This window comes from Aulonocara sp. 'chitande type north' Nkhata Bay, linkage group LG17, assembly GCF_057382095.1.
Source record: "Aulonocara sp. 'chitande type north' Nkhata Bay isolate Kocher_YH1m ecotype deep benthic linkage group LG17, A_spYH_male_GT1.1, whole genome shotgun sequence".
Lineage (NCBI taxonomy): Eukaryota > Metazoa > Chordata > Actinopteri > Cichliformes > Cichlidae > Aulonocara > Aulonocara sp. 'chitande type north' Nkhata Bay.
The window spans coordinates 29,431,398-29,444,702 of record NC_141360.1 but is presented as its reverse complement, the minus strand read 5'-3'; the positions used below and the strand labels follow the sequence as shown (position 1 = coordinate 29,444,702).

Sequence of the window (13,305 nt, the reverse complement as noted above, 5' to 3'; positions counted from 1 at the left end):
TTTAAAATGTCTAGCTTTTAATAAATAATTATCCAAATCTTACACCCAAAGTTTTAATTTGATGTAAAATGAATAGAAGTCAATTACTGTATATAGTAACTATTAAGTCTAATATACCCTAGTAAGCTATAGTACTTTTTCCTTTGGGAAGGTACCATCTGTGCAGTCTGCAATTTTGTTGAAGAAAGATGTTGAATCTATTTAATATTTCTTGAAAAATAATTGGTCCAAAGACATGCAGCTTGTGGGGATAGGTTAATTGGATAATCCAAATTGTCACTAGGTGTGAATGTGCGAATGAATGTGAGTGTGAATGGTTGTCTGTCCCTGTGTGTTAGCCCTGTGACAGACTGGCGACCTGTCCAGGGTGTACCCCGCCTCTCGCCCTATGACAGCTGGGATAGGCTCCAGCGCCCCCCGCGACCCTGAAAAAGGATAAGCGGAAGCGAATGGATGGATGGATGAAAAATAATTGATTTCTGTGCATTTTTTTTTCACACTGCATCAAATTAAGGTTGATTACGTCGATTATATCTGACGATATCGGTATCGGCAGATATCCAAATTTATGATATCGGTATCGGACATAAAAAAGTGGTATCGTGCCATCTCTAGTACCAAGTGGTGTTACATTACATTATATCGCTTTTGAACAAACCCTTGATGAAAACGCTTTATCCAAATATAACTGGATCCAGAAAGTGGAAATATGTGTCCCACTGTTATATGAATGCTTGTCAATTTTATGCTTAATAAAAGAACAGATTATACATTCAGTAATAAAAGCTTCTTTTTTTAACTTCAGCTGAGAACAAGGCAGAGCAGTTTACAAACTTAATTCCCCTCAGATTTCCCTTGTGAGTGCAGGGCTAAGCAGTCCAAGTCTTAATCGCTTGACTACGTCCTATCTCCTCAGCACACCTGCCCTCTCACTTTCTCGCTGACTTTAGGCTTTAGAGTAAAGAAAAATGCTATTGATTTTTTTTTGTCCTTTTTCTTTCGCCTCCTGGTCGTCCATCATTTATGAAACAAAAAGTAATGAATAGATAATTAGCCTGAATAGGCAGAATTTGGTTATAGTCCATCACGGGCAATGTTGTGAAATCTTTCCTACTTTGTCAGCAGGGTTAGCTAATTTGGGTGCCCTCATTTGTTTACTTAAGGGAATGGCAACTTAGCTGTCACTAATTGAAAATGATTTGCGTTGTTTAAAAAAAAATAGGATGAAGAAATGTGGGCTCTTAATTAAGGTTGAAGTGCATATGCAACACTAATTTAAAGCCTCTAATAGCCTCCACTGTTTGTGCAGGCCAATCACAGGCCCAGTGATTTCTAAATAGACACGTTATTGAAAGCTGACAGTCATGCTTAATTGAAAATGTCAAACACTCAAGTTATTCTGAAAGTGTACTTAGACGAGCAGTCGCTGCTGGTGCGGGCGGGGCTTTCTCTGGTTATAAAAGTACTGACCAAGACCAGATTCATTGGGAAGTCCACAACAGTGGAATGAAACAGGATCTGCATATGTGTGTGTGTGTGGTACTGAATCAATAGAAAGCTCACAGGTCTTCATTCATGTTTCTATTTAAGAACAGTGATGTCTCCTCAGGGGGACCCCCTTCCTCCTATTGCTGTAAACGAATCTCAAACTTAATCTTGATACAGAACATTAACTGAGCCTCTTTTCTTTCTCTCGTTCCTCCCTCCCTCCCCCCTTCTCCTCTTGTGGTTTTCCAGGTGGAAGTTGAAGTGGAAAGCATGGACAAAGCAGGGAACTTCATTGGCTGGCTGCACATTGAAGGTGTGAATCTGTCTGTGGCACTGGTAGAAAATGCTCTGTCCAAGGTGCACTTCACAGCGGAGCGCAGTGCCTACTACAAAACCCTGGTTGCAGCAGAGGAGGGGTGCCGACAGAGGAAAGAGAAGGTAGGTTTGATTTAAATGCTACAAGAGCTCTACTGCACAACCTACAAAACAATGAGTCCCAAATGGCATTAAACTGGCCCTCAAAAAGCTTTCAAATGTTAATTGCACAGTAAACTTCATTTAACCAAAGCTAGCTATCTTTAGGTTCAAAATTGCTGATGGAAGTAAATCTCAAGATGTCATCTGGCTTAGCAGCAGCATCAGTGCTTGATTTACTGGCTTTCCCATCTCTGAGCCATAGTGACTTAGGGTCTGCCTGCCTGTGGCCATATTGTCCTGTGTCCATGTGTGGGCTATTTCTTCCATCGCAGATCCAGCAGCTCTTTTTTCCGCCTTCAACATCAGTGCCAGTAATACATTTATTAGCAGAGGTGCTGTCTGGAGAAATGATAATCCTTCAGAAGTGAGTGGAGAAAAATAAAAAGCTTTTTGTTTAAATAATGCTGAGAAATTGCACTAAGTCACCCCGGTGGCAATATAAATGTGACTAAAGTGCATTAATAAGATGCAGTGCTAAAAGTTAAAGTTACAGTGTTCTGAAAATACTCCGTCTGCTTCTGCAAATAGCCACATATTTGCAGTTATCATTGAAGCTTTTCTCAGTGGGAAATCTGTGATGGATAGAGGCCTCTCTCACAGTGATCCTAATCTCGCCCTGCATTTTCATTATGGCTCCGCGACTCACCCCTGGCAGATGCACGAGGTGCCCAGCCAGCTGTCATCATTGTCCTCTTTCTCTCTATCTGTGTAACTTATTTCTTTTGCTCATGCCTCTCCTCCTCTCGCTCTTCCACTTGCGTCCACCTATTTGGGTCCTTGAGGAGACACAAATGCATCTTCTCCCCATATAAATGTGATGTAGTGCCGGAGCCAAGAAGGGGTTGCGTTCTTTTTCCCCTCCTCTGAATCTATCATGTTCACAGTGAGTGTGTTCCTACTCTTGTGTCTTCCCTGCTCTCAGCTCTCCTCTTTTTCTTCCAATTACTCTCTGTCTAGGTCTTCCATTTCTCACAACTCTGAATAGAGTGGTGCGCAGGTGAACCTTTTGTCTGACATTTAAAAAAAAAAAAGAAAAAAAAAAGAGGCAAAAAAAAGGAAAAACATCTTGCCAGTGATGTGAGCACACAGACGCTGCCATGTTAAATCTAACTGCAGCATGAAGGCGCATTCCTGACACCTCCGATAACAATTTCACTACCGGTTTCCAAACCCCCTTGCAGTGTTGAGACAGATTGACTTTCACCACAAGGTTTTGACTTGAGCTAACCTGAGCGCGGACAGGGCCGTGAGGAAAGGCAACAGAATGGGGCCTGAATTGACCAGACAGACGGTGATTATGTTTGATGTTAGTTTGCCAAAGGCACCGGTGGACAAATCAACCTCAGCCTGATTTGTTTGTGCATGTGTGTAGTGGAAAGTGTGTTGTGTTAGCAGGGCACGGGGCAGTTAGTTGTATTTGTGTGTGAATGCATACTATGCAACTTGAAGGCAGATAAGGTGGGACTTGTGTTCTAATTAACCCATAGAGACCATCTTGAGGGAAAAAAAAGCTAAGAGCATGCATTTTTTCCCCCGCCTTTCTTTCTCTTTTGAAGTTAAGGTGGTTGGTCTTTGTGTGTAGGCTGAGGCTCAGTATGGTAGCTTGTATCCCTTCCCATCGCCCTCCCTCTTTTCCTCTTTTCTCATTGCCCTCTCTTTATTGTCCCTGCGGCAGTAGATATGGAAGACATCATTGGTACTGCTGCGTCAGGCGTCTCTCTGAGAAAACAAGGTTGTCATAATGAAGAGGGTCCCATGTGTGCGTGTATGCATGCACACACTCATTAAGAAAAGCGTCGGTGGTCCAGCAGGACATCGAGGGGGAGGGACTCAGGCTTGCTGCAGTAGCATCCTGAACCAAAACTGCTTAGTTCGAGTGACTTAAGCGAATATGAGATTTTGCTACAATGAGGCCAATGGGACAAAGTGATTGTCTTCTAAATGAAGCCTTCCAAAGGGTTTGGAGAAGACTCCTTTTCTCAGAGCTCAGCGCATTTTGATCTTGCACATCAGCATCTCTTGGAACAATATCTGGAGCAGTCCTGGGAGCAAATCCATCTCACACAACATGCAGAAGGCTTAAGTTGTAGACCTGGAATTGCTCCAAAGCCTGTTTCCCCATTACATTTATCTGTGCCTCGACTATTGTTTACATAAATCTCTAAAGTGTGTCCCCCTGTAAGAATGATCATCACGCTATCAGCACTAACATTCCTATAATTCAGTGAAAAAGACTGACCCAGGGACACAGTATAAACTTATCTTGTGGTGTTTTAACAATGATTTGATCGCTGCCAAGCCATGGTCACGCCCCCTCCTTAAATCTCCTCCGTGGTTTAACAAAGTAGTCTGGTGTATATTCAAAATCTCCTTTGGTTATAAAAACAAACTCTCGCTCAGCAGTCATCTGTGTAAACAAGACTCATTGCAAAGATGGTGCATTTTGTCTTTGTAATAAGACAGATCTCTTTGCAGCTAGTCATATTATGTTCCACGACTATCTTTCTGCAGCTCAGAGAAATGAATTGTACAAAATGGTAGTTTGGCTCGGTGGATTGGTAACAGCAGAGTCTTTGACAGGGGAAATGTTGGCTGTAGCTTTCATTGAAGTTCCCTAAAGACTGAACAGGTGTGGGAGCTGGCTCGTCGATATGTAGTTGTGCCTCGGGACTTTCCGATTTCAGAAACAGAAAAATGAAATAAAATACTTAGAAATTAAGAGATGGGTTCACGAGAGGGGAAATCAATTTAGACTCCCAGAAGCTCTTGGCTGTGCTCTGCTAGTCAGAGCTCTTCGCAGATGTGCAGTGTTATTTTTTGTGTGTGTATTTATTTGTGAATATTCTATTAAGGCCTACCTTTACTTAAAAAAAAAAAAAGGAAAAAAAAAAGGCAACCAAGTAGCTATAAATTGGACGAGGACAGAAACATGTTCGTAATTGGAGTGGCCTCATTATGAAAAGATGAATCAACAATCGGTGCTCACAAAACAGAAGTGTGCTTTCTGTTGGGCAAGCGTTTTTTCCCCCCCCCCCTTTTCTTTGCTGCTATAATTACCCAACCTTGAAGGAGATTCATACACTCCGATGGCTCTCAGAGTGGGTAAAAGAAGATGGAAAAGAAAAGGCATGGAAAAAAGGGCAAAAGAGGATATGACAAACCCTGTTAAAGATATTTCATGTCATAGGAATCTTCTCCTTTCATCACTACCCGCCCCTTTCCTTCAGTCCTACTTGGCCCTCTTCACAGACCACTCTCCTTCTTTTAATCTCTTCTGTTTTCTCACATCCTTACCCTTCCTTCTGCTTTATTTTTCTCGTCTCTGTCCTTCAACTAATAATCAAATTCCAGTCATGCCCCTGGCATCTTTAGATGCTTTACAGTTTTTGGATCATGCGGGACAGTTCCTTGGCCTGGACTCTGTTCAGAATGAATCAGGACCTGCAGCAGTTGTACCCTTTTCGAGGGGGGGGGGGAACCTTTGGAAACATAAACCCAGGATCTGGTGCTGCCGTTCCTAATACTTCACCCGTCCATCAACAGCATCCGTCAAAAGCACTTGAAGCGGCATCATTCTGACAGTGAGCCAGGTGACGTGTCCTTGGAGCAGCCTGATTGACGTACATAATCTTGTTTCAGCATTCTTTTCTTTTTTTCTTTTTTTACCCCAAGTGGTCCCCAGACTTGGAAGTCCAGCCGACTTAGCTGTCACTTTGCCAAAGGCCCTGTTCACAAGTATAGATTACCACATGACCCAGGTCATCCGTTTTTACTGTGCAAAGCAGATCACAGAACTCGAGTTTGCTGCTATTGGCTGACTAACATTGTTTGCATGTCTGATTATATTGGTACAGTGCAATTTTCTAGATCTTTATTTTGGTTCAGTTGCTTCTTGCTTACTCTGAAAGGTCAGTTGGTAGCTCACAGTGGAAGCCAAACATCTCAGTGTGCTTTTTTTATGAGTTGTTTTTTTTCTTCTGTTTTCAAAGACGGTGCAAAAACCTGTCCCTGTCTTGCTTTCTAAGCTGTGTCTTCTCTGCAGTCAGCACATCACACACCTGGCTAAACAGGAACACACTGTGGATGAATCAAGATAATTGGGCTTTTAGCAAAGCTAATTAGCTTCCGTCCCTGAGTTCATGCTGTGGGAAGTTTACCTCTAGTCGGCTGAATTCACTCAAAGGATTTATATGGTTAGCGTTCTCTCGTTTGTTTGCATAAAATTCTAGATGTTGTTGTATATTTCCCCTTCAGTGAAATTAGATAAAATGTGTGCATTTAAAAAAAAAAAAAAATTGCTGTAGTGTGAAGGATTTTTTTATCACCTATGTACCATAATAATTCTCAGTCTTCTGTTAATAATCTACATAAAATTTCATAATGCCGTCTTTGTTTGGTTTGCATGGATGACAGTCCCTATTCTATTAATACCACGCTCAGTGCTTTCTTAAGCCCTGAAGCCACTGAAATCCTTCCAGGGTTGAATTTTTTTTTATTTCCTCTATCCTTTCACATTTTCTTGGCCTCTCATAGTGAAATAACCTATGGCAGCCACCAGGCAATATAATGGAAAAACGCTGGGGATTAACATTAAAGTAAGGTCATCTGTAGAGTCTTGAAGTGAAATAAATTTGGTTCTTTCTATGACTGACTCTAAAATTGTTTCTCAAATTTGGGTCTTTTTTTTTTGCCAAATCCCTTTGCTGCTCTCGCAAATTATTTCCTCTTAACTTGAGCCATTTTTGGTCCGAGTCCCTGGCTGTCATGTCTCTGCAAAGAGTGTTTTTGGCTAATGTGAAATAATTAGTGCCGTTACATTCCTCTCACAAGTTGCATTAGAGTGTGTAAAGAATTAAAATATAATGGCATTTGGAGGCACACGGAATGATTGCACAACTGTATTACCGTTCCAGGCATACCTCTCGAATATCTCTCCAATGTATTGCTTACTGCTGTCATTGTTGCCTTGTGATTTAACAAATGAAGGCTGTGTGGCGTCGAGACGGGAACAATGACCATGACATGGGCAATCACAGAAAGTGATACTTCCTTAATGACTGGGCTCGACACCTGTCCAGACCACTTGAGAGGGAACGAGAATGGCAGCCGAGGAAACTGCTTCTCGGGCCTGGTTAGAAATGACATACCTGTGTTTCAGGGAAGTCATTCTTACCGGGCTGACGTTTTAAGTTTTTCTCGCCACTTTTTTTGAGTCTCTTCTTTTTAGTGTAGTCCACTATCTTGCCTGTTTCTTAATTATGTTAAAATCCATACTCTTTGTTGTCTCGGTGGATGGAATTTTCTTCTTTTCTAAATGTCTCCTGTAATCCCACAAAGGTTTGTTTTATTAAAGATTATACCTGAAGACTTTAGTCCGTACCATATTGATTTGCATTTCTTCTTCTCTGATTTCTTGTCTTCTTTGTGTGCAGTATACTTTGTGCCTCGAGACTGCGATATGATAATGAAATAATTTAAAATCTTTACTTATGTAGCGCTGTGTAATATATCTTTGCAGCTTGTGGGATATGGTGAAGGTCATGAGCGCGTACAGCTTGTTTGCATTTCCTCGGCTGCTTTTGGAACGATTTCAGAAGAGTCCATTACGAGAATTTCAATGGGTGAACTTGAATGAAAGGCACTTTGTCTGGTCGTATGCCGCAAATGCCAGAAAACATCCTCATCTTAATTTGAGACATTTTTACCTCAGGCAGTGTTGGTTACGAGGCTGTTACACCCCCCCCCCCCCCCCCCCCCTCTTTTTATTGTTTCTGCTTTTTTTTTTTAACTCTATTTAAAGGCCTCAGATTTATACTAAAGACTTTGAGGAACGCATTGTATACAATGTGCAGCTCATGCATAATGCAGGTGTTTAAAGACCTGCGTGAGCACCCAGACATGTTATGTACCAGTAAATCACAGAGGCGAACAGTACATTTTCAATCTGCAGTGCTGTTTGAATGTGAGCATGGGATGTCGCGTACAAGCAATCAGAATGCAGGGATTTACAAATCATTTAAAATCTATATACAGTTGCCTAGTGAGTATTGTTTTCTATTTATATGATACATGAAGCAATGTACAGAGGCTCTTTTAATCACCCCCAAAAATAAAATAAAAAATAATGGAAAAATGAAAGGGGGGGAAGTGGTGACATCGCAATGATAGAGGGCCAGGAAACCATTATGTCACAGGCAATTTGCATTTTTTTGCTCTTTAAGAGATGAGTAGCTAAAACTGTGCCAAAAGTCACAGTGCATCATCTCACCCGTGGGCAAACTATCGATGCAAGTCTAGCTTGTGCTGGTAATATATCGTCCACAGAATTAGAAAGTCCAGCACAACAGCGCTCCCTTGTCTGATAACTGCTATACCCCAAGGACCCTGCTTCCCTCACCATCACGTCCGTTGCTTGGAACACAGTGTCGTAGCTGCAAGTAGCAATGACCAAGTTAGTACAGTTTGATGACACATGGTGCAGCAGTCCTCAGCCTACTGTGGGCAAATCACCTTTTGTGTCTTCATTCAGGAAATCAGATGTGTTTTGTGCTCCATTCACAAAAGGTGTTCATGTTTATTATACACCACAATGTATCTGTACTAAAAACTAACCAAGTGTGTGCTTGGATAATAACTGGAATCATATAAACAGGCCTCAGAGCAGGGGTGTCAAACCCCCTTTTAGTTCATGGTCCACTTGCAGCCTAATTTGATCTTAAGTAGACCAGACCAGTAAAACTATTTTCTAATTTATAAAACTCAAGATAAACAGGCTGAGATATTTCTTTTGGAAAGGGAAAACATCTCAGTGTTTTCGCATTACAAAGAAATCCTGCTGTAATCAGTCAAAGAAGCCGTCATCACTGCTTCCTGGGATTAACCACTCTCTAAGAAATAAATCTGTAAAACTACATTTAAAAGTACTGGCAGCTCATTACTGTGAATTTGTGCCATAATTTAAAAATGTAGAGTGAGTGGTGGGGGAGGCAAACTTGTGATGTTTAATGCTTTTAATTAAAACTTATTTATTTGTATTATGTTATCAATTTCTTTGGTGTAGTGTGGGTGATGTGTTTATCTGTAGGAAGGCTGTAAAACCTACAATTATTCAGACCACTGATTCAAATAGAAGTAACTGTTTAGACTCTTGTGATGTGATTCATTTTTAAGGTCAGAGTACTGTGGAAAAATCCAGTATTTGCACTTTACTCTTAGAAGTTTCACATTTCAGGTGGGCTAGATTGGATCCTGTGGTGATCTTGTTCTGGACCCCGAGCTATTAGTTTGACATCTCTGTGTTAGTTTGCATAAATCTAACTGAGCACTAAAAAATGTGTTTGTAATAAGTCAAGTCAAAGTTAATTTTATAGCATGTTTTAAACAACCTCTGTCGGCAGATTCTTAACTATATACTGTACTCAACTGTAATAAGTGTTTTATGTTAATTACTTATTATATCATTTCACATACTGGAAATGATTGGGCAGTATAGAAGCAAACTGAAGGTTGAAGGCTTTGGTGGCATGTGTGAAAGGACAGTAAGATCACAGCAGGGGGGACATCATTCCCTGCAGGGTGGTTACTATGGGAGTAGTGACCCATTTGAGACCTCCCATCTTTGGATAAGATGGAGCGAACCTTGCATTCTATTATCTACTACAGATTCCCAGGCATCTGTCTCTGTCTGCATTGTGCCTTCACATTCATACGTGCACAATGTGTGCAGATGTGCGTTTTGAATGTGACTGCATACCATTTCCTTTTTGTTTGTTTACTACTGTAAGCCAGTGTGTATGCCCGTGTGAGTGCACGGCTGCCTTCATCCTCCCTCTCCGCACTATACGCACAAAATGAACCACCTACCACACAAAAGCAAAGAGCTGACAGAGCCTTTTTTTTTCTTTCTTTCTTTTTTTTTGTATAGCTAAGAGATTACATAATATGATTGAGTGTGCTGTGTACACATCTGCACACATACACACAAACTTTGTTGCAGATGGAGGGAGGTGCCACACGTGCACGCACCATACTCTCACCGTCTCTTTCCTGCTTAGTCAAACACACTTTGAGCCCGTGCAGACAGACGGTGCACGCACAGATGTACACATGCACGCTCTCTCCGGAGACACCACCCCCACTTTAGTCGGCAAGCTGGACCCTCGGTGCCCTGAGGCAGAGACAGACAGACAGAAGAAGAGATCAGTGGACCCAGTGATGTGTGTGTTATTTACACCCCAACTCCCAGTTTTCTCTCTCTCTCTCTCTAACTCTCTTTCTCATTTTCCCGGTCTTCATCTTCCTTTTCCCCAATTCAAAGCTGCAAATTCAGCACTCTGTCAGCTCTGCTCACAGTCTTGTGAAATCACATACTAACATTCTTTCCATCTTTATTTGCTTCATTCTCCATTTGACACAAAGGCTGCACCCCGTGCTCACATTTAGGGCTGAACGATTATGGAAAATAATCTAATTGCGATTTTTTGCCCCAATATTGCGATTGCGATGCGATATGCGATTATTTTTTAAGGTCTTTGTCTTCTGTATTATTAAACAAAGACAAGCAATACATCATATAGTATGGCCAATACTATATTACATTAATTTTAAACTGTTCTTTCCTGGAAGACAGACCTCTGTTATGATGACATGAGGTGATGCATGAATTGATGACTGACATTTTTATTTAACTTCTTCAATCACAACAGTATATTTGAACATACACAATAGTTTATTTTTAGCTTACAAACATCTGAGCATAAAGTGCTGACAAGGAACCCTGGTGTAAACATTAAAATGAAAGTCAGTACAATGTGCAGATTGCAGAAATATACATAAAAAAAAATCAGTGGCTTTACCACACTCAGTTTTTCGACATCTGTGAACTACTAGACAGTCATTCAATTAAAAAATAATATTAAATAAATAAAACTAATAAATAAAAAATACACACATCTTACTGATCTCTGCAGTCAGTAACATTACACATAAAGTGCAAACATAATAGCAATTGTATAAACACACACACAAACACGCCTTTAAAATTTAAAGGCGTGAAATTGGACGGTCTAGCTAGGCTAGTTCTGATTAGCGTCACCGCTGTCTCGGTGGAGTTTAATAAACTCGGCCGTCTGCTTCTTGCTATCTAAAATATAACCAGACACTGGTGTAAATTCTCGACTGTCTCATACTTCTGTTTAATAAGTTTTCTGTTTGACGTTTAGTCAGCTGTGTGAAAACCAAGGAGGAACCCACCCGGGGGATTAATAAAGTTTTATTTTATCTAATCTAATAACTTTAATCTCAGCCAAACCGATTTACTCACGAACAAACAAAACACTGAAAAAAGCCCAACAATAACATTTTTAGGTTGTCTAAGTGACTTATATATTACGTTTAACCCGAGCAGCGAAACTCCGCGGTGATCTGAAAATGATGTGCCGGGAGTTGTGCCGTTCTCGGCCGCATCAGTAACCCTCGAGCTCCCGGCTAGCTGTCGAGCTGGTGGGTAGCAGACGCCTCTGAAAACGTCGAAGCACTTTTGCAAATATGGGATATCTTGATAAACCGAGCAGATATTTGATGTTTACACAACTACTTTCTCGCCTGAAAATATGTTAAAAGTTTATTTTGTGACCCAGAAAGATTAGTATGAGTAATTTTAAAACTTAGTAGCGGCCGCCATTGCTGGAAACTGGAGTTTGGCTGGGCCGCGCTATGAATTCTGGGATATGGTAGTAATTTGGACAGCCTTCGGCGCGTCGCTGTGACGTAATTGGTCTACAAATGCGGCCTCAGGAGGATGCAGCCCATGAATTGTATAATATAATCGCAGTATAATCGCAGCCTTTGCGGTTAGAAAATTGCACTTGATCATGTCGCGATATTATCGCAAATGCGATATATCGTTCAGCCCTACTCACATTCTTCTTTTTCTTCTTTTTTTTTTCCTCGCGTTTTTTTTAATGAGCAAGAAGCTACCCCAGTGACATCTGAGCAGTCCCACCTTCTGCTTGGCGAATTATATATTTACGTGAGTTGCAGGATAACACGCAGTCTTTGAAAATGTCATCTGAAAAATGCATCCAGGACATCAGGCCAATCCTAAGGAGCCCACACCCTCATATGAAATATTCTACTTGATGAAGCATATAAACAGGAAGTGGGCCTTTTTTGTTTCGCACAACATTTTCTATGTGTATTTGTGCAACTGTGTTCCAGCAGCCTGCACGTGATTTCATTAGTTTGCATCTTTTCTTCAACTGTGTTCGTGATGATTATTTTGCATGTAATCCTATACATTTGTTTATGTACGTCTGTCTCTGTGTCATTGGCCACACGATTTCTTTCTCCAGTCATGCACAAGATACTTATGCCCTCCTAGCGGAGGACCTCGCAGGCAGGTTTGCGGCTCCCTCTGCTTCATCAGTGTAGAAATGACTCAGGCGCCCAGCCTCCCATCACTTCGCTCTAGTCTTAGGATGAAGGTTTGAGGCCATGAGATCACAGAGGGTTGCTCAAAAGGGAGAGTGGAGGTGATGCACTGACAGAGAGCATAACATGATATGACACAGTGCGTTGCATTATGGCTGATTAACACATGCTCAGCTCTGTCACCCGCAATAGAAAAACACAAAGGTCTACCCATCTGCCTCTCTGCACTCTCCCTGCCTCTTATATCTTGGGGCTTCCCTTCTTTTTTTCCCCTCTCCTTTGCCCCAGTTACTCCGCCATCTTTGCTGATTAAAGTAAGTGTGAAGGACATGCACTGACTTCAGTTGGGCTACTGAATTATTTGCTGTCTTTTTTTTTGGGGGGGGGGGGGGGGGGGGGGGGGGTTAGTCCCTCCTGGGACACTGTAAGGAGACACTTTTCCACTTGATTTGCCGAGCACTACTTGTGGCTGACTGCCTTCTACCTTCACCAGAATGAGTGCATGCAATAAGAGCAATGAGCCTTGAATTTTAACGCAGACATATTTGACCTTAGACTGGAGAGCATTGATTGGTCAGTTGGTCAGTTGTGCTTAATGCAGTATTATGAGTGTTTCCTTAACTGTTACGCATTTACTTCAAACTACCCGTGTGTAAAACTATGCCTTTTTATAGAACCCTTTAAATGTCTTCTTTGAGAAACTTTAGGCTTTAAATACTTTGAATAGTTTAGAGGACTGGATTCAGTTAGATGATAACCGAAGTGAGCATGGATTTGCTGTGCCTTGTACAAACCACTCTTATCGTGTTTTTTGATAATGCCATTCGTTTGAACGTCCATTAGCAGCACTGGCATTTTCTCCGTAGATGACTGACATTTATGTATTTTTGGGAGTCATCAGGCAGATTA

At 41.3% G+C, this 13,305-nt stretch overlaps 1 protein-coding gene across 1 annotated transcript in view; it reads left to right on the top strand.

Moving 5' to 3' along the window:
• Positions 1-13,305, top strand: part of snd1 (staphylococcal nuclease and tudor domain containing 1) — a 175,726-nt gene that overhangs the window by 109,303 nt on the left and 53,118 nt on the right. The window contains exon 17 of the mRNA XM_086269026.1: positions 1,738-1,926. Within this exon, the coding sequence (XP_086125152.1) occupies positions 1,738-1,926 (189 nt within the window). The remainder of the gene's footprint in view (positions 1-1,737; positions 1,927-13,305) is intronic.